Source organism: Callionymus lyra, chromosome 1 (assembly GCF_982586985.1).
Source record: "Callionymus lyra chromosome 1, fCalLyr1.hap1.1, whole genome shotgun sequence".
NCBI classification, from domain to species: Eukaryota; Metazoa; Chordata; class Actinopteri; order Syngnathiformes; family Callionymidae; genus Callionymus; species Callionymus lyra.
The window spans coordinates 51,321,502-51,340,160 of record NC_141818.1 but is presented as its reverse complement, the minus strand read 5'-3'; the positions used below and the strand labels follow the sequence as shown (position 1 = coordinate 51,340,160).

General features: G+C 41.5%; 1 protein-coding gene across 1 annotated transcript in view; it reads left to right on the top strand.

The window, feature by feature from the left end:
- Positions 1 to 918: 918 nt before the first annotated feature.
- The window catches only part of LOC148090085 (zinc finger SWIM domain-containing protein 6-like), an 81,401-nt gene continuing 63,660 nt past the window's right edge, over positions 919 to 18,659 (top strand). The window contains exon 1 of the mRNA XM_087811917.1: positions 919 to 1,782. Coding sequence (XP_087668043.1) covers positions 1,326 to 1,782 — 457 coding nt within the window. The 5' untranslated portion in view covers positions 919 to 1,325. The remainder of the gene's footprint in view (positions 1,783 to 18,659) is intronic.

The following is an 18,659-nucleotide window of genomic DNA, read 5'->3' as shown; positions in this document are numbered from 1 at the left end:
TTTTACTAAAACACAAACTTGTAAATACAATGGAATAAATTCAAAGTGTGTTTTTTCACCTTCGAACTTAGGGAAAGATGATTTATCGACTCAAACAACGCGCTAAACAAACACTTGTTGAACTGAGTCTCACAGTAATGACTCAGTCATGACTGTGTCTGCATGTTCCTCCTCCCTCATCCCTCCTTCATTGAAGAAGAAGAAAGAGAAGGAACCTGGACCCACTGGTACCTCGCCCCGGAGAGAGAGAGGGAGTAAGAGGGGGGGAGAGACTAAGAAAGGGAGGAATAGAGAGAAAAGAGAAGGGAAGAGAGAGATAAAGGAGTGAAAGAAAGAAAAGAGAGAGAGAAAATAGGTATTTTTCTGAGAAAAGAGAAAGGAGAGGAATAGAGAGAAATTAGAGAAAGATAGAAAGAAGGAAGGACAATGACATAAAGAGAGATAGAATAAAGAGAGGTAAAGGATGAAGAGATAGAAAGAATAAAGAGAGAGAAAGAGAAACGATAAAGAGATAGAAAAGAGAGAGAGGGAGAAAAAGAGAAAAAAGAATAAAGAAAGAGAAAGGAGAGGGAGAAAAAAGAAAGAAAGAATTAAGAGAGAGAAAACAGAGAGAAACAATAAAGAAAAGAGAGGGAGAAAGAAAGAATAAGGAAAATACAGATAGGGAATAAAGAGAGAGAAAAAAGAGGGAGAAAAAAGGAAGGATAAAGAGAGAGAGAGAATAAAGAAAGGGAGAAAAGGAGAGAAAGAATAAAGAGTGGGGAAAAAAAGAAAGAAAGAATAAAGGGAGAGAAAGAATAAAGAGAGAGAAAAGAGAGGGAGAAAAAGAGAGAGAAAGAATAAAAAGATAGAAAGAATGAGGAAAAAAAGAGAAAGAATAAAGAGAGAGAAAAGGGAGACAGGGATAAAAGAGAGAGAGTCTTGTGTGTCTCTCTCTCCCTCTCTCTGGGGGGGGCTGCTGGCTCCTCCCCTGGATTAAATCTCCTCCTTTAAAGTCAGCGAAGAAGAAACTTCAAAGAGGTTTGACCCGCGGGCTCCACCCCTCCGACTTCACAAAGGATTTGCCGACGTCCGGGAATTCCGCCTCCACTTCCTTTTATAGCGACACTCGTGCGCTGGCGGCGCTCCAGGGCCCCGCCCCCTCGCGGTTACTCTGACAACACAAAGGACTTCACGGAACTCGCGGGCTCCGCCCCCCGCGCTCCAAATAAGGCGCGCCTGCCCATGTAGGGCAAACAATCGGTGCTCGATTGCCCTTTTTCTCTTCCTCATCCCGGGTCTATGCGCGGAGAGGAAGTGTCGCTGCAGGTTGGATCAGTGCGATCATGGCCGAGCGAGTCCAGCAGCCTCCAGCCAAGCGGCTCTGCTGTCGGCCCGGATACAACCCGGCGTGCAGGCAGGGGCAGCGGGCTGGAGGAGTCCTGTGTGGCGGCGGCGGCGGCGGCGGAGGCGCGGGGTCCGCCGCCGGCTCGTCGGGAAACGGTAAGACGCACAACCCGGAGTCGCTGCTCGACATCGCGGCGCGGAGAGTCGCCGAGAAGTGGCCCTTCCAGCGGGTGGAGGAGCGCTTCGAGCGGATCCCGGAGCCCGTCCAGCGCAGGATCGTATACTGGTCGTTCCCGCGGAGCGAGAAGGAGATCTGTATGTACTCGTCGTTCAACGCCGGCGCCGAGGACTCTGGAGCTACCGGCGGCGGCGACACCGCGGACGAGACGCAGCTGCCGTTCCTGCGGGGCGTCACTCTGCTGGAGGGCGGCTGGGTGGACAACGTCCTACAAGTCGGTGAGTCGGAGCTCCGCGACGGTCTCACTTCCAAAAATATAGCCCGTTGTTTGTCGCTCGCATTCCCGATTGGAAGCACTTTGTTCCCCATTGGCGTGTCTTCCCAGCAGCGCCCCCCCAGCGCAGACAAAAGCCCCCCTATATCTCTTTTCACCGCTGGCTAAATAGAGGATATTTAGAAAGGGAGGAGGGCCGCGGATTTAAAGCCACAGTACTTGTGTTTTGTTTGTCAAACACCTTTGTGAGGCAGAGAGAAAAGGGAACGAAGGCAGGATCTTTTTTTTCTTCTCCTCTTCTCTGTTTTCAACATCTTCCACCGCGATAGACTCAGCTGTCAATCCCACTCCCCACCCTTGGAAGTGGTTCAGGATTCTAATCCCATTACCCTCCCCAGTTCATCTGAATCCTAATGCATTCTGCAAACAAGATTTTATGCATGATCTTCCTCCTCCTCCTCCTCCTCTCGCTCTCTTTTCCTCCCTCACTTCTTGGCTTTCCTATCCTTTTCCCCCCCAAAAGAATCCGAGATGGTTTCAGCTCTTGTGGGCTCAGAGAATGTGCTTTTGCACAATAGTAGCCATGGCAGACAAGCACCCCCCCTCTCTCTCTCACCCTCCTCCCTCTCTGGCCTGTTTACCAGATTCCCCAGTATTAAGACTCATTTATGGGCTTCTTTTTTCTTCCCCTTCTTTTTTTTTAAAGGGTTTCTTTTTTAGAGACACTTGGATCTGTCAGAAATGGTGACAAAGAGGGGAACGATGGGGTCATTTTTCCGCGGGTGTGTTTTTTTTTTGTGTGTGTGAAAGAATGGGCGAGCGAGGGAAGGGGGAGAGAGAGGGATGTGTGTCAGTGTGTGTGTGTGTGTGTGTGTGTGTGATAAACACAGAGGGGGGTTTGTGCATGTGTCTGCACGGGCTGTCAGTCTCATCCGAGGATGACAGGCGAGAACGAGCAGCAGGAGGAGGAGGTGGAGAAGGAGGTGGAGAAGGAGGAGGGCATGTTATGCTGATTGCAATTTTCGCCCCAGAATTCCTTTTTTTTTTTTAAAGCCGAGGAAAAAAAAGATAAATAAAAGATGCAATCTACTCCGGGGGACAAGCAGCCACTGGAGGATGAGGGGCTTAAAAGCAGGGCGGCATGGGAGGGGCTGTCAGCCACATCACACACCACATGTACTGGCCCATCATACGGTGGGTCTGGCCTGGAAAAAATGCATGGTGGTTGTGTGTGTGTGTGTGTGTGTGTGAGAGAGTGTGTGTCAGAGGAATGGGATTCAGTGTTGATGATGAAAGACACTGGAGCAGCAGAGATGTGGAGGTTATTGTGTACAGGGGGGGGGAAGCTAATATACTTGAATGGATCTGCTGTCGCTGTACTCCTTTACCTCCCCCTTTACCTCCCCCCCACACACACACCTCTCATCTCCCCCCTCCCTCCCAAGTGAGCAGCCATAAAACTCTCCATATTTACTCCCCTAAGGCCAACTACCAGCCCCCAGTCTCCTGTGATTATTTATCTTTTTCTCAGAGACATTAATCACTTGCTTTTTTTCCTCCGTGCTGCCTCCCATACATCAGCACCGGAGCAGGGATATATATGGGGGGTGTGGGGGGGGGGCAGGAGATGGAGAGATATCAAGGAAGAGGAGGCAGAAGCCTGGAGGGAGAGAAAAGTGGGTGGAAATGCAAAAGACGAGGAGAAGGGGCATTGAAATGGTGATTGCAGGAGGAGGAAGTCAAGAATGGAGTGAGATGGATGGATGGTACGAGCTCATGGGTTCCAGCCCCCCCCGGATAAATATTCATATACGCCGGTGTTATTTAACCGTCCACTGCTCTCTCTCTCTCTCCGTACGAGCGTTTGAATCTCTCGCACTCCTTCATCCGGCGATGATGGATCTGTCGTCCGACGAGGATGTCGAGCAGCTTCCGGGAAGTTACTTCGACGTGAAAGGAATCGTTGTGATCTGACGCCGGGTCGTCGTATGAACCCAGTCGAACCTCAGACCTCCAGGATTTACAAGTATTTTCCAAGTATTCAAACTGGACAAATGTAAACACCTGCATCTCTGTTGACTTTTTTGTCAAGAGCCGGTCAGGACTGAGCGACACCGTCATCCATAGATCTGAACTTTGACCCGTGGGGCTCAGGCAGGGACACGTTCCACAACATGTCGTAGATTAGATGGACTTTCATTGTGATCGTATAGCTAGCTGGATGGTTAGCGTAGCACCTGGACTTAAGTTGTTGATAAAATAATAAGTGTTTGTTGTTTAAACATTTTTATCTTTTATTTGAGCAACTATTCTTCTTTATTTACTGATTCAAGTTGTCAGAAATACTTGTACGTAAATTATATGTAATATGTTTGAGGTGGCGTATGCTTTGTGATGCTAGCAGCTAGCATATAACATAGCTTTGAAACGACAACAACAAAAACAACATTGTTTTTTTCTAGCAACTATTTGTGCTTTCTTTACTGAATCAAGTTACAAACAGGCTACTGGTTTGTATGCTAGCAGATATTATCGTTAATGACAGTTAGCTGGACAGTTAGCGTAGCACCTGCACTTTAGTTGTTGATAAAATAATTAAAGAGTTTGTTGTTTAAACATTTCATCTTTTATTTGAGCAACTATTCTTCTTAATTTACTGATTCAAGTTGTCAGAAAGACTTACGTAAATTATGTGTAATATGTTTGAGGTGGCGTATGCTGTGTGATGCTAGCAGCTAGCATATAACACAGCTTTGAAACGACAACAACAAAAACAACATTGTTTTTTTCTAGCAACTATTTGTGCTTTCTTTACTGAATCAAGTTACAAACAGGCTACTGGTTTGTATGCTAGCAGATATTATCGTTAATGACAGTTAGCTGGACAGTTAGCGTAGCACCTGGACTTGAGTTGTTGATAAAATAATAAGTGTTTGTTGTTTAAACATTTCATCTTTTATTTGAGCAACTATTCTTCTTAATTTACTGATTCAAGTTGTCAGAAAGACTTACGTAAATTATGTGTAATATGTTTGAGGTGGCGTATGCTGTGTGATGCTAGCAGCTAGCATATAACACAGCTTTGAAACGACAACAACAACAAAAACAACATTGTTTTTTTACTACTATTTGTGTTTTCTTTACTGAATCAACTTACAAACAGGCTAATGGTTTGTATGCTAGCAAATATTATTGTTAATGACAGTTAGCTGGACAGTTAGCGTAGCACCTGGACATGAATTATTAATAAAGAAAACTGCTGCAGTAAAATGTAACTTAAATGTGAGGCAATGATTTAGGACATTGTTTATTTTTGTAGAAAATAATTGTTGTTTTTTTTATCAATTCTTTACTTAATCCACTTGTCCGACAGGCAAATAACTTGTATGACAGTTGAGGTTCTCGCTAACCGCTAGCTGTACAGTTAGCATAGCACCTGGACTGAAATCATTAATGACGGTAAACTGTATCTTAAACTTCAGACGATAATTTAGATTGTTTTTTTTTGTAGCAACTATTTGAGCATTCCTTTTTTTCTTTGTATGCTAGCCTAACCTAACCTAGATGTTCTCACTAACAGCTAGCTAAACACGCATGTAGCTCACATGATGACCACAGTGAAGACATTGAGGATTTCAATCTTCTGTTTTATTCTTGTCCTGTATTTGAAGTCGACAAACGTAAACACTTTCATCTTTACAAATCGATCCTGACCGAGCAGCGATATCGTCCATAGATCTGAACTTGTATTTGGCAGCTGCTGTCTTTTTGCTGACATCTCTGCCATCTTGTTTTTACCAAAGATTAATGTAAAGTTGAAACATTGTATCATTTTTCCTAAAGAGTTGTTGTTTACATGTGATTCTCTACAAAGATATAATTCAGTTATTGATCCTCTGAACCTGCTCCTCATAATACACCCATGAAAAAGTACTATATGTGTCTAAAGTTGAACTGAGGCTGAATAACAAAGTCTAGTTAACAGTACTCAGTCATGTTTTGTAACGCCATGCTGTGTTGTACAATAATCTATTGTTATTAAAAGCAACATTTCTCGTGAGACGCTCCTAACCTTTGACAAAGTTGGATTGAACTGTAAAACATTTTTGGTATTCTAACAATTCCGACCTCTACTTTGTATGCTGAGGTTTTCAAAAGCTGCTCGGCCTGTGTCGTTGGGCTACATCCTTTATAGCATATTGTTGTAGCATTTACAAGTACTAACTTGTTGTATGATTTAGTTTTTAGGAATTGATCTGCTTCTGGTTTTTGTTTTGTTGTTTATGAGTCATAAGTCATCTAAGTTGCTATGAGAATTGAGCTAACGCTAACGCCTTCTTATACTCCGTCATGTCCTAAATATGATGTGGCTTTTTAAGCTTAAATATTGCCTAGAAATCATTTTTCTTAATCCTCTAGCCTCCTTTGTTAGCACCTGTATTTGGCCTGTGTGTGTTCTTCATTGGATACCAGGTGTGTAATAACATGCCACTTGGTTAACAAAGCTAGTTGTGTATTGTTGTGAACGTCTTACACCTTTAATTGGTCGTGTCCGACACTTCTCCGTGAAATAATGAGCATATAATGAGACGCTTACATTATAATTATATACTTAAATATTCAACATTAAATAAACACAACCGTTTGGATAACAATATTAAATGTTTAGATACATTTGTTTATGTATAAGAACATTACACTCTGGCTGTTTAACTGTAGCTTCACAGTGTGTTGTTAGTTGTTAGCTATGACACATCATTTGAAACAACAAGCTAACAACCAGGAAGCGCAATGGTAATTAACTTGTATGCTAGAATGTTAGATTAGCACCTGTTATTGATTGAAAGACTGGAGCTTAGACTTTTAGCCATAATTTTTCTTTTTGTAGAAAGTATCTGTTGTTGTTGTTGCTCTTAAGGCTAAAAACTTGTATACTAGGTTCTCGCTAACAGCTTACTGAACAGTTAGCATAGCACCTAGACTAAAACTATTTTATTGAAATAGACTCTAACTTATATGAGGCAATAATTGAACATTGTTTTTTTTATGGGATGTATTTAGTGGTTTAAGTTGTCGGACAGGCTAATGACGTGTACGCTAGCAGATTCTCTTGCCAACAGCTAGCTGTATCGTTAGCATCTTGAATTATTGTCAAAATAACAGTGAAGGTAAACTGCTCATTTGAACATTGCTTCTTTGTGTAGCAACTATTTGTGCGTTCTTAAGTTGTTGGACAGGCTAATAACGTGTATGCTAGCGGAATCTCTCGCCAATAGCTAGCTGTATCGTTAGCATCTTGAATTATTGTCAAAATAACAGTGAAGGTAAACTGCTCATTTGAACATTGCTTCTTTGTGTAGCAACTATTTGTGCGTTCTTTAGTTGTTGGACAGGCTAATAACGTGTATGCTAGCGGACTCTCTCGCCAATAGCTAGCTGTATCGTAAGCATCTTGAATTATTGTGAAAATAACAGTGAAGGTAAACTGCTCATTTGAACATTGCTTCTTTGTGTAGCAACTATTTGTGCGTTCTTAAGTTGTTGGACAGGCTAATAACGTGTATGCTAGCGGAATCTCTCGCCAATAGCTAGCTGTATCGTTAGCATCTTGAATTATTGTCAAAATAACAGTGATGGTAAACTGCTCATTTGAACATTGCTTCTTTGTGTAGCAACTATTTGTGCATTCTTTACTAAACTAAGTTGTCGTGTCGGACAGGCTAATAACGTTTATGCTAGCAGATTCTCTCGCCAATAGCTAGCTGGACAGTTAGCATAGCACCCTGAATTGAAAAAAGTCAACTAGCTTGGCGAGGGGAGATACATTCATTGTAGTTTAAGCAGGTATTTGTGCTACGTTGTCAGACATGCTAAAGCTAATGTGTTTGATGACATTCCTAAGATAGCATCCATTGACTAGTCTTTCCTGCACCGATCACAACATCCTGGCCGTAACTCGTCAACGTCGACGGAGAGAAAACCTTCCGACTCGTTCCGACCGGCGGCGTCTTTGCTCGGCCGTCCTCCTGTCATCCGGCGACTCATGGCGCTGAAAGGAGGGCTAGCATTCTGCGGCCCCGTCCTCTAATTATAGCATTCTAATCCTATGGCATGACAAAGCATGTTTGCACTTCATTACCTCCTTCCTGTTCCAGTCCTGCAGTCTGGGTCAAGTTCATCTGCACTGCCCTCATTCACTCCTGACATGTACTGTCCTGCCCCCCCGCTGACCCCCTTCACCCCCATCTCCAGGCCCCCCTCGCTCCCCCTCAAGGGCTTAATGCCAGGAGGTAGAATACACACACACACACACACACACACCTCATTCTTGCGATCCTGTTACCGTAAGCCCCGCGTCCCTGAGGAGTGACACGGTGATGCCTGGCATATGTCGCTCGCTGCAATATCATTAAAGCGTACGCCGCGGCCCATTTATCCGCCGCCGCTTGTTAGGCTAATTCCTCGCGTGAAGCTACATGTCATTGTTATCATGCCGCCGCCCCAAATCTGACTGATGAGCCGCCGCCGCTCGCCGCTCGCCACGTGTCCCGTCGTGACGACCACGGCTATTTATTATCCACGACCCGGAATGTCCGCTGACACACGCCGTCGTCAATCATCCGGTTTTAACCCCGATGTCGAGTCGAATCGTTGATATCACTTCTGTTCTATTGATTATTATTGTCTGGAAGGTGATTGGTTTCTTCGGAAGTACAGTCATGGTGAGGTGGGAATGTCTCGTTTGGCCACGTTTCTATGGCGACCCTATTCTGTCAGGTTATAGAATTCAACAAGCTAGCACTATTAGCATACACACGCTAAAGTAGGGAATTATTAACTACTAAACAAACGGTAGATGGTTCAACTTATCGTACACAGTATTAGACAAAACTTCCCGATGTTAAGAGTAAATGTACACAAAGATTAAATTATATGTTTTTTATCCTTATCTTTGATTAAAAACATTCTTTAAGACTAAAGGAGACACAAAGCTCTCTGCTCTGTACATAAAGTTCTGTTTTTGAAATCACATTGATCGCTAGTTTTACAAATTGTGTACCGACACTACTATTACTACTGCAGTTTTTTTTACCCAATTGTATAAAAATACAAGCCCGTTTTTTCACGTCAAGACGTTCGTTTCAGTCGAGTTCAGTCAAAAAATAAACCTGAAAATAAGTGAAATACAAACTCTGTATGATTTATTTTGCTGTTTTTATCTGAATTTAATGCCGACGTAAAACGGCATATACTCTCTAAAGGTTGGAAAGTAAATGACGTATATCATCATATTGATTAGATTATTATTAGTACAAACTTTACTTACAAATATTCACTTGATTTTGCTTGTACCTGTGAAGTACTAGTGCTGCACGATATTGGAAATAAGTGCGATATTCCATATAGATATTTATGCAATATTTTTTTATTTCACCTAAAAATGCTTCTGTGTCTAAATGATCTGATAAAGTAATATCATAACGGGAAACAGACGGTTCACAGACAGACGGAGACGTCAACAACAACGAGACATAGAAGTACAAATTGACAACTTTACAGAACGTGACACTGATTGATCGAAGTGTGTATTTAAGAAATGCTTGATTTATACAATAAAAAAGATAAATGATCACAAGTTTTCGATGCATATCGCACATCTTATCGTGCAGCTCTATGAACAACCAATATATGTTTTATTTCATTGAGCTGATCCTTGCTCCTACAGTATCTTCATCATACTGTATATCGTATATTCAACCCTGTAACATCAAGTATTGTGTCAACACGTCCGTGAGAATACACACTCCTACTTGTTAACTCACGTACTTTACAAGTGCTGTTGTTCAGAGCTGTGGGTTCTTTTATTTCATTGGGTTGACTTTGTGCTGGGAGTGATCATTTCATAATTTAATGGTGATTCATGGAATTTTCATCCCCGTCTGCTGATGTTGTTGGACCAGTTGACCCGTAATATTCCGGTCCCTCCCGCCCAGAATACCACTGGACGTGCCCGCCTGACTGTGAATGTCATCCCTGCTCTGCCAGCGTCTATTCCCGGGACGGATCGCTCTTGTGCGTCCATCGTTTGCTTCTGCCTGCTCGTAACTCAGGTTAATTTGTTCACGCTCGGGAGAATCTTAATTATGTTTCTGCGTCATCTACTCTTTCACTTTTCCACGCGGTGATGTCATTGAGAGAGTGAGACGACCAGGTTTATTTATTCATTCGTTCATCTTTGAGTCCCCGAGCTGATGAGGGTGTTGAGGATTATACTCTGGATCAGATTAGGCGGGTGTTGCTGGATTTATATTTGTGGAGGTACAGCTAGAAGTAACACTTTTTTTTAACCTGCTCATATATTTCTACTATATTTGATGGTATTTTTCGTGTCACTGATCAATCAAATGACGGGTCTGATGTTCACTATATTTCGCCAACTCGGCAAAAAATACTTTTTCTAAAGCTAAACATGCTTAAAAAAGGGGGATATACTGTAAAGAGTACTGGTCGATGGTTAGTAGTTTTGTGTAAAGATAACCAAAGTGGCCAAACCCTACCATTTGTTACATTATATTACGATACGAAACCTTTATTGTGTTGTAAACATAGGATTTGAATGTGGTTTTGTGCGGATTGAAAGGATGTAATAAGATATAAACACATGGTACCTTGTTCGAAAATATTTCTCGAAATAAAAATACACATGAAGAAATGTTTTTTCTGGTTGGACAAGTTCATTTTCTCAGCCTGAACTTACTTAGTAATAGTTAGTAGTACTTGCTTTATATAAAAAAAGTGAAAATAACTGAATCAATATCAGGAACATCGTAAACATATTGCATTTGTTTGTATTTTAAATATTGTGTTTTTGTAGTTGTTTCTTTCCCTTAATTGTTTGAGTCCTAGTTTCATTTAATGTTGGAAAAAAGATGGTCGGAAAGAATTTTGTTTTTAGTTATTTTTGCACCAGACAATCTCTTCAAACACACAACTGAAACAAGTGACCAACACAATATATATGTCACAGTACAGATTGGAACCCAGTAGTATCTGGAATCCTACTAGTACAGATTGGAATTCCATAATTCAGTCTATTTTCCAAAACATTTTGATCCGAATTTCTCCTTTTAGAATTAGGGATTGTCCTGGTAGAATTCCCATTTGTCCTCGAGCGGTTTGGAATTCCAATATTCAGATCCCAATACAGTAGTAGGATTACAATCGGTACTAGTATATATTGGAATTCACTAGTAGAATCTGGAAACCTACTAGTACAGATTGGAATTCCAATATTCAGATCCCAGTTCAGCGGTAGGAATTCCAATCTGTACTAGTAGGTTTCCAGATTCTACTGTATTCCAATCTGTACTGTGACATATATAAACGGAACATGTTTTCTTATCGTCTGTCGGGTAAATACAATTCAAACTACTTTGGAAAAAAAGACACAGAGAAAGAGAAAACTTCCACTAGACCCGTGTTGACGTTAGCTTAGCAGCATGTGTTTGTTAATGTTAGCAAACATGCAAACATGGAACACGTATGTTGTTCTTGTTGATACGGCGACATGTAAAGATGTCTGTGTTGAAGACACGGCGAGGAACAGAAGCTAGTACAATAATACACACTGTAACGGTAAACAAGGATACATTTGGTGAGTGTTTGATGGAGGAGAAACAAACACGGAGATGATTAAAGATCAATTGAAAATGCTCCTTAAATAAATACTTGTCAAGACTGGTTCTTGAACATTTGGTTCGACCCCTTGTCGTCGACAGTACAATAGTGTGACCTTTTTTTTTTCTTTCTTTTATCACATTGTAAATCAAGCACGTTATGCATTGGGCCCCGGACGGGCGACAATATCGGGCATAATTTACAGCAGTGCGGCTGAAGGGAAAACAAAAAAACCAGCCGCCGCTAGCCGGGGCTCATAAAAGAATATTTGCAAACACTAGACGCTTATTGTTTGTGTGACAAAGCAGCGAAGTCAAATACCAGGGAGAGAAGTCTGCCACATATGAAGGTGCAGCAGCAGCAGCAGCGACGACATGTTTGGCAAGAACACACACAACGTCGCACAACATCTTCTTCAAAAAGAAGCTCGACATCTCGGCGCGTCGAGCGTTCCGTCCACGGAGGTGCAGAATTTAAGATGCGGGACGAGAATCTTGCACCAGCTTGTCGTATGTGTTGTCGAGCGGAGGGTGAGGGTTGTGTGTTTGTGTGAGTGAGTGTGTGTGTGTGTGTGTGGGCTGTTTCCCTTCACGTGGGTGGACCTGCTTTTTATTTTCCTTCCTAGATTCCATTCGTCTCCGCACAAAAGACGTCCAGGACCAGCCAACGTGGGCCAGAGACCGGCCCCGGAGTCCGGTGAAAAGATGGCTGACATAATAGCGCTCCCCGCATGGTGTCCCTGGGAAAAAAGAGACGCCAGAGACGGGCTCGTGAATAGAGGTCTTTGGACGTGAGAGCCCTGGAGCCTCAGGTCTACCCCCTGACCATGTTGCTCACCCCGGTGCTCGCATCGTCATGGAAACATGGCGGAGCCCCCGGAGCTAGTGTAAACATCTGGTCCAGTCCGAGGGGGGAGCGAGGGGGCAGCAAGTGCATTCATGTGAGGAGACGTTCAGGAGGAGCTCCTGGGTCTCTCAGACTCCACACCTTCGTCCCATGATGCCGCTGAACGGGAGGACGATTGGTCGTGGAAACATGTCGGTCGCGTGATGGAACATGTGGCGATAAAAGTATTTGTTCTTCTATAAATAAACCCTCCTTTGATCTTGCGATGTTTTCACCATCGACACCAACTCCTGGTCGTCGATGACTTCCTGTCGCTGACTTCCTGTTGCTGACCTGGACAGGTGTGATCCTTATATGGTCGTCAGGTGGTTTATCGTCGGTGACGTCACAATGTTCGACGAACCCGTCGCGAGTGGATTCGTTGGGTTCGTTTTTCGCTCCCGACTCGAGATAATATTTCCTTCGCCGTGACGTTCGATTTCCCCTCGCCCGACGAAACGCGATAGCTCGACGTTGAATAGTCTTGGTTTTCAACGGCGATCCTGTGACACGCCGCGCAGGAACTCCAGCCCTTATATGGGCGTAGCCGCCTTTAAGTCCGGCTTCAGGGTTTTCTTTTCGGAATGAGGATTGTGGACTGAATACGTTCGTGGACCTCAGATGGAGGGTCACATGACCACCAGTCTGGGCCAAGGATTGTTTCAAAATGGTTCAATTCAATCTAGTTTAAAGTGTCGTAACAAAGTTATCTGAAGACACTTCACAGTGTGACAGTGGCAAGGACCAACTTCCTTTCAGCAGAAACCTGGAGCAGAACCAGACTCAGTGTTGACGGCCTCCTGTTGCAAATTGTTTTTACGAATGTGTTGTATCTGTGCCAGGAATGCATAACTCAAAATACCTTCATAACATTGTCTCTTTGTGTGTCCAGATGTGTGATGTTGTTTCATGGGTTTTGTTGTTTCATAGTATTTCATAGTACCGTAGTACTGTTTTGTTGATTCATAGTATCATAGGTGTTGTTGTTTCATAGAATAATAGGTTTTGGTGATTCATAGTATTATAGGTGTTGTTGTTTCATAGAACATTAGGTTTTGTTGTTTTATACGTTTTGTTGTTTCACAGAATCATAGGTTTTGTTGTTTCATAGTATTTCGTAGTACTGTGTTGTTGATTCATAGTATTATAGGTGTTGTTGTTTCATAGAACATTAGGTTTTGTTGTTTTATACGTTTTGTTGTTTCACAGTATCATAGGTTTTGTTGTTTCATAGTATTTCGTAGTACTGTGTTGTTGATTCATAGTATTATAGGTGTTGTTGTTTCATAGAACATTAGGTTTTGTTGTTTTATACGTTTGTTGTTTCACAGAATCATAGGTTTTTTGGTTTCATAGGTTTTGTTGTTTTATAGAATCATAGGTTTTTTTTTGTTTCATAGTATCATAGATGTTGTTGTTTTATAGTATCATAGGTTTTGTTGTTGCATAGAATCGTAGGTTTTGTTGTTTTGTTTCATAGAATCATAGGTTTTGTTGTTTCACAGTATCAAAGGTTTTGTACCAGTTAATAATGAAACCTCAAAACCTTCCTAGAACACAACGGACCAAAATAAAATCACTTCTATGTGCGACTATTTTTATGCCGTTGCAAAAAAAGAAACACAAAAAAACAAGCAACAAATCCTGCTCTTGCTGGCCTTATTAAGTCAGTTAAATGTATATTGTGTTTAAGTGTTGGTCATGATGCATAAACACAGTTTTGAACACACACTAAGATGGATCGCTGTGATGCTACCGTTACTGTAAACACACAACATGTTGTGAGTCTGCTCACATCTGCATTCATCGGTTTAAGAAGATGGTTATTTATTAGACGTCCTTTGTGTAACTGCTTCGCTTTATTCCGGCTCCTAACGAGGCGTTTTGGGGCCGAACTAATAACTCAAAAGGTACCTGTAAGCGAAGCACTCGCTGCTAACAACCGCCGGCTTTATTAGCTCCGAACAAAAGTGCTTCAAAGCAGGTGGAGGAAGTAAAGTGGAGCTCGTGGCTCGATCGTCTGAAGATCTGTGATGTAAACAGTATCAACTTCACGAGATCCTTCTTCTCATAAACTATGATGTGACAGTTTTCCTGCAGTGAAATTATAACTTAATGTATTGTTTTTCCTACAGTATCTCAATATATTGATGTATATTGTATCGTCTTTGCCACTTATTGAGTCTCTTGATGATCTCATTGATAGCTTTTAGTGTTTTAGTCGTATCGTAACCAAACGATAACTACCATAGAATATGTTTTTACTTTCTAACGGAATATATATAGAGTCATGGTTCGTGTGGTAGCTGAGGTAGGATGACCGAAAGGTTTGGGTGTTATATATAGACTAACATCTTAGTCACAGTATCATAGGTTTTGTTTATTTATAGTCTCCTATGTTTTTTTTGTTTCATATTATAATAGGTTTTGTTTCTTTATAGTTTCCTATGTTTTGTTGTTTCATAGTGTAATAGGTTTTGTTGTTTCATAGTATTATAGGTTATATTGTTTCATAGTTTCCTATGTTTTGTTGTTTCATAGTATTATAGGTTTTGTTTCTTTATAGTTTCCTATGTTTTTTTGTTTCATAGTATAATAGGTTTTGTTGTTTCATAGTATTATAGGTTATATTGTTTCATAGTTTCCTATGTTTTGTATGTTTCATAGTATCATAGGGTGTGTTATTGAATAGTATCATAGGTTTTGTTTCTTTAGTTTCCTATGTTTTGTTGTTTCATAGTATCAAAGGATTTATTGTTTCATAGTAAAATTGGGTTTTGTTGTGTCACAGTATACTAGGTTTTGTTGTTTCTTAGTATCATAGGTTTTTTTTTTGAAAGCAAGTCAGTTTAGTTAGTGTTGTCATGTGTTTTCCTACAAAATTCTTATAGAAAAATTACATATATGTATGTTTCTATACATATGAATATTTTTGTATAGTTTATTATTCTAGTGTAATATTACAGAGTGGCATCAACTCGACGTTTGGCTCAGACTTGAACTTTCTGTTGACATAAACCACATATTACTGGGTTAGAGCTCATAGTTTCCATAGGATCCCGGTTGACGTCACCGTCCCAGAGACCGTCTCCCACATTCAGCCTTGAATATACACTTCCCACCACCGATGACAACATCTTCCTCGTGCTTCGTTCCGTGCTCTACGTCCAGCCATAACTTTCACTGAGACATGACTCAAGAGGTGGCAGCGCTCGAGCTCCCAGACATCCTCCAAACACCTCCTAAATCACCGGCTCCAGGTTCCCGTCTCGCGCTCCGTGAGGCCTCGCTCCAGAACCGCCAACACGGGGTTAAAAACGATCAACCGGGGCGACCTCGCCGCCGCCGCCGCTCTCGTCCCAGACGCCGGCGGCCGTACGTCAGCTCCTCGCTCGGGCCTCGAGTCCGTCTAGGAATGGGGTCGGGCCTCCTCGCTCGCTCCCGCCTCCTGGTGCGAGCGAGCGGTGGGAGCAGGCGACAGAAAGGCTACTAAATCCACAATGACAAGACCCTATTAAAAGGCCTTTTTTCTATTTCATTTAATGACTTTTATTACCCGCCGCCCCTCTCTCTTCGATTTGGCAATAATAACAACAGGGGAATGCAGCACTCAGCGTTCTCCCATCTCATGCTCCCTTTCACTTCTTTTTTTTTTCTTTTTAATGAATTCCTCTTTGCACCGATGCGCTGCTGAAATAAGCACAAAGCAGTGCAAGACTCTGCTTACTGCAGTGGAATGTTCAATATATGTGTACATGCGCTTGTGTGTACGTGATCAAGACTGCACTTGCTCCCGCTGTTGTCACAATACTCGGAGTCGTGGAGTACTTTGATCACGTCTGTTCTCTCAGAGGCTCGGACGGAGCTCGAGCAGCTTCTTCCAGCAGAACTTCATCTTTCATTTGTTGGATTTGAAGGTGTTATTGTCAGTGTATTGACAATAATACACTGTGTATTGTCAAGAATCTGTCGATACGATGCATATCACGATACATGTGATACAATACAATATATTACTGTAGTAACAACGATATATTGTTTCTTTTAAAGATGCAACACTTTTTCTGGCTTTTACAACAAAGAAATGAACAAATACTTTGTATTCAAATGTGAAAGTGTTTGTGGGAAAGTGCTTCTCAAAATATCAACAACAAATATAAACTTATATCAACAATGAAGTGAATTAACAACCTGAATCTACATGTCATGTCCGGTATCTTTAACTTTAAACTGAGTGCAAACATCAGCTTGTACTTCACTCTCATCATATTCCCACGGAATATTTGCTGCATATTTTTTACTACCAAACACTTGATTGTCTACGTACATAGTATATGAATAAGTATCAATATGCTGAGTAAGATTTGTTCTCTGGTGTGACTTGACAAGTTCTGGTTGTCAATCACTCGCTTGCTTTGATGAATGTTGAAAGTTAACTTTAATCTATATTTACTCTAGTTAAAGGCGTTTGTTCTTAAGGTAAGGTAAGGTAAAACTTTATTGATCCCTCAGTACGTCTCCTTCGGGAAATTGTTTAATATTCTTATTTTAATTATTAATATATAATTAATATATATATATATATATATTAATATTCTTCACTTGTATGGCCGCTACCTGCTGCTGCTGCTCATGAGGTCGCCGTTAGAAACTGCAGTCGTTTTGTTGATTGCTGTTTTTATGAAGTATTGGCACCTTGGTGGAGGTATGCGACGTCTCAGTGCTTTGAATCATATTTGAATGCATGTAAATGAATGTAAATAGAACCTGGTTGAGCTTTTGTTTTGAAGACAAAGAGGATTTATTTCAGTTCAAACGGTGGATGACATTGTTTACTATGGTATCAGTGTGGCCCCGGGGGGTCACTTCACTGCATTCATGTGGCCCCCGGGAGTTAAACTGTGATCAGGAAGAAATGTTTTTACTTTTATCATGAAGTTAAACTATGTTATAAATGATTCTCCACTTCAGTCACGATACAACATTTTAACAGGATAAGTGCTTCTTAACTGTGTCTTAGACTTTCTCTATGATTTTAATATGGTTTGAAAACCATCTTAATGTTGTTGTTATTGTTATGGCGAATAGAATTCAATCATGAAAACAAACTTTCTCTTGCAATATTCCAGAATCATGTTCATGCTGGTGTGGATTATGGATCAATTATACACAGACGTCTAAAAACGGTTAAACCGAGGTTGAAGGAAATGAATTTGTTGTATCTTTGATCTTCCTATTAGGCCTGCACGATATTGGAAATAAGTGCGATATATTCTATATTGGTGTCTTGAATTCAATATCGATATTAATGCGATATTTTTTTCTTTCGTCTAAAAATGTAGCCGCGAGTACTGAAGTGAAGGTCCGGGGATTTAAAGAAGGAAAACGATGATATTTCCCATTCGTTTATTTCCGCTCACTGTGCCATGATGGTAGAAAAATATAACTTATAGCACTCAGTCTCGCGGGACTTGCATCGGTTTCCCGCGAAACTGAGCGACATCAGAGAGGAGCCGCCGGCGCGTCGTCATATCACCAAATCAATAATAAATCCATGTACACGCACACATAACACTTTATAAATGACGCTAACAACTTAGCTCGTTAGCATACGGTGAAGACGGACAGGTTTGTTTGGAAGTTCACGATCTTATAAGAAAACAATTGAGACGAGATGAAAAGTTCTTACGATATGTTGCTTTAACAAAGGAGGTTGAAAGAGACGAGTGACTGGATCACTAGTGTTTGACTAGATCATAAGTTAGGTTTACTTCACTGGATATACCGAGCTAAGTCAGTGCACAGACAAGACACGTCGCCATAGCAACCAGGCCTAGCATGCTGCGGCGCACAGTTCACAGACGGACGGTGACGTAAACGACAACGAGACATAGAAGTACAAATGTACAACTTTACAGAACTTGACATTGATTGGTCAAAGTGTGCATTTAAGAAATGCATGATGTATACAATAAAAAATGATAAATTATCACATTTTCCATATGCATATCGAATGTGCCAATATCGCGATATCGATATTTTTCGGATATATCGTGCAGCCCTAATTTGTTGTATCTATGATGCTTCCTATTCAAGACAGATTGGTAAATTAAAACAGGACTTCAATTCTTTAACTTTAATTCCTTCTCAGATTCAGTCTGAAGTTGAAGTCTCACCTTCTGACTCTCTGTAGAAGATACGTCACGACTCCAGTCACAATAAATGTATCTGTAGTTATCGAGCCGTGCCCGTCAAGAACCGAGACGGACCTCGGATCACGTCGTCATCCGTCGCCGCCGAAGCTAAAAAGCAAGCGTG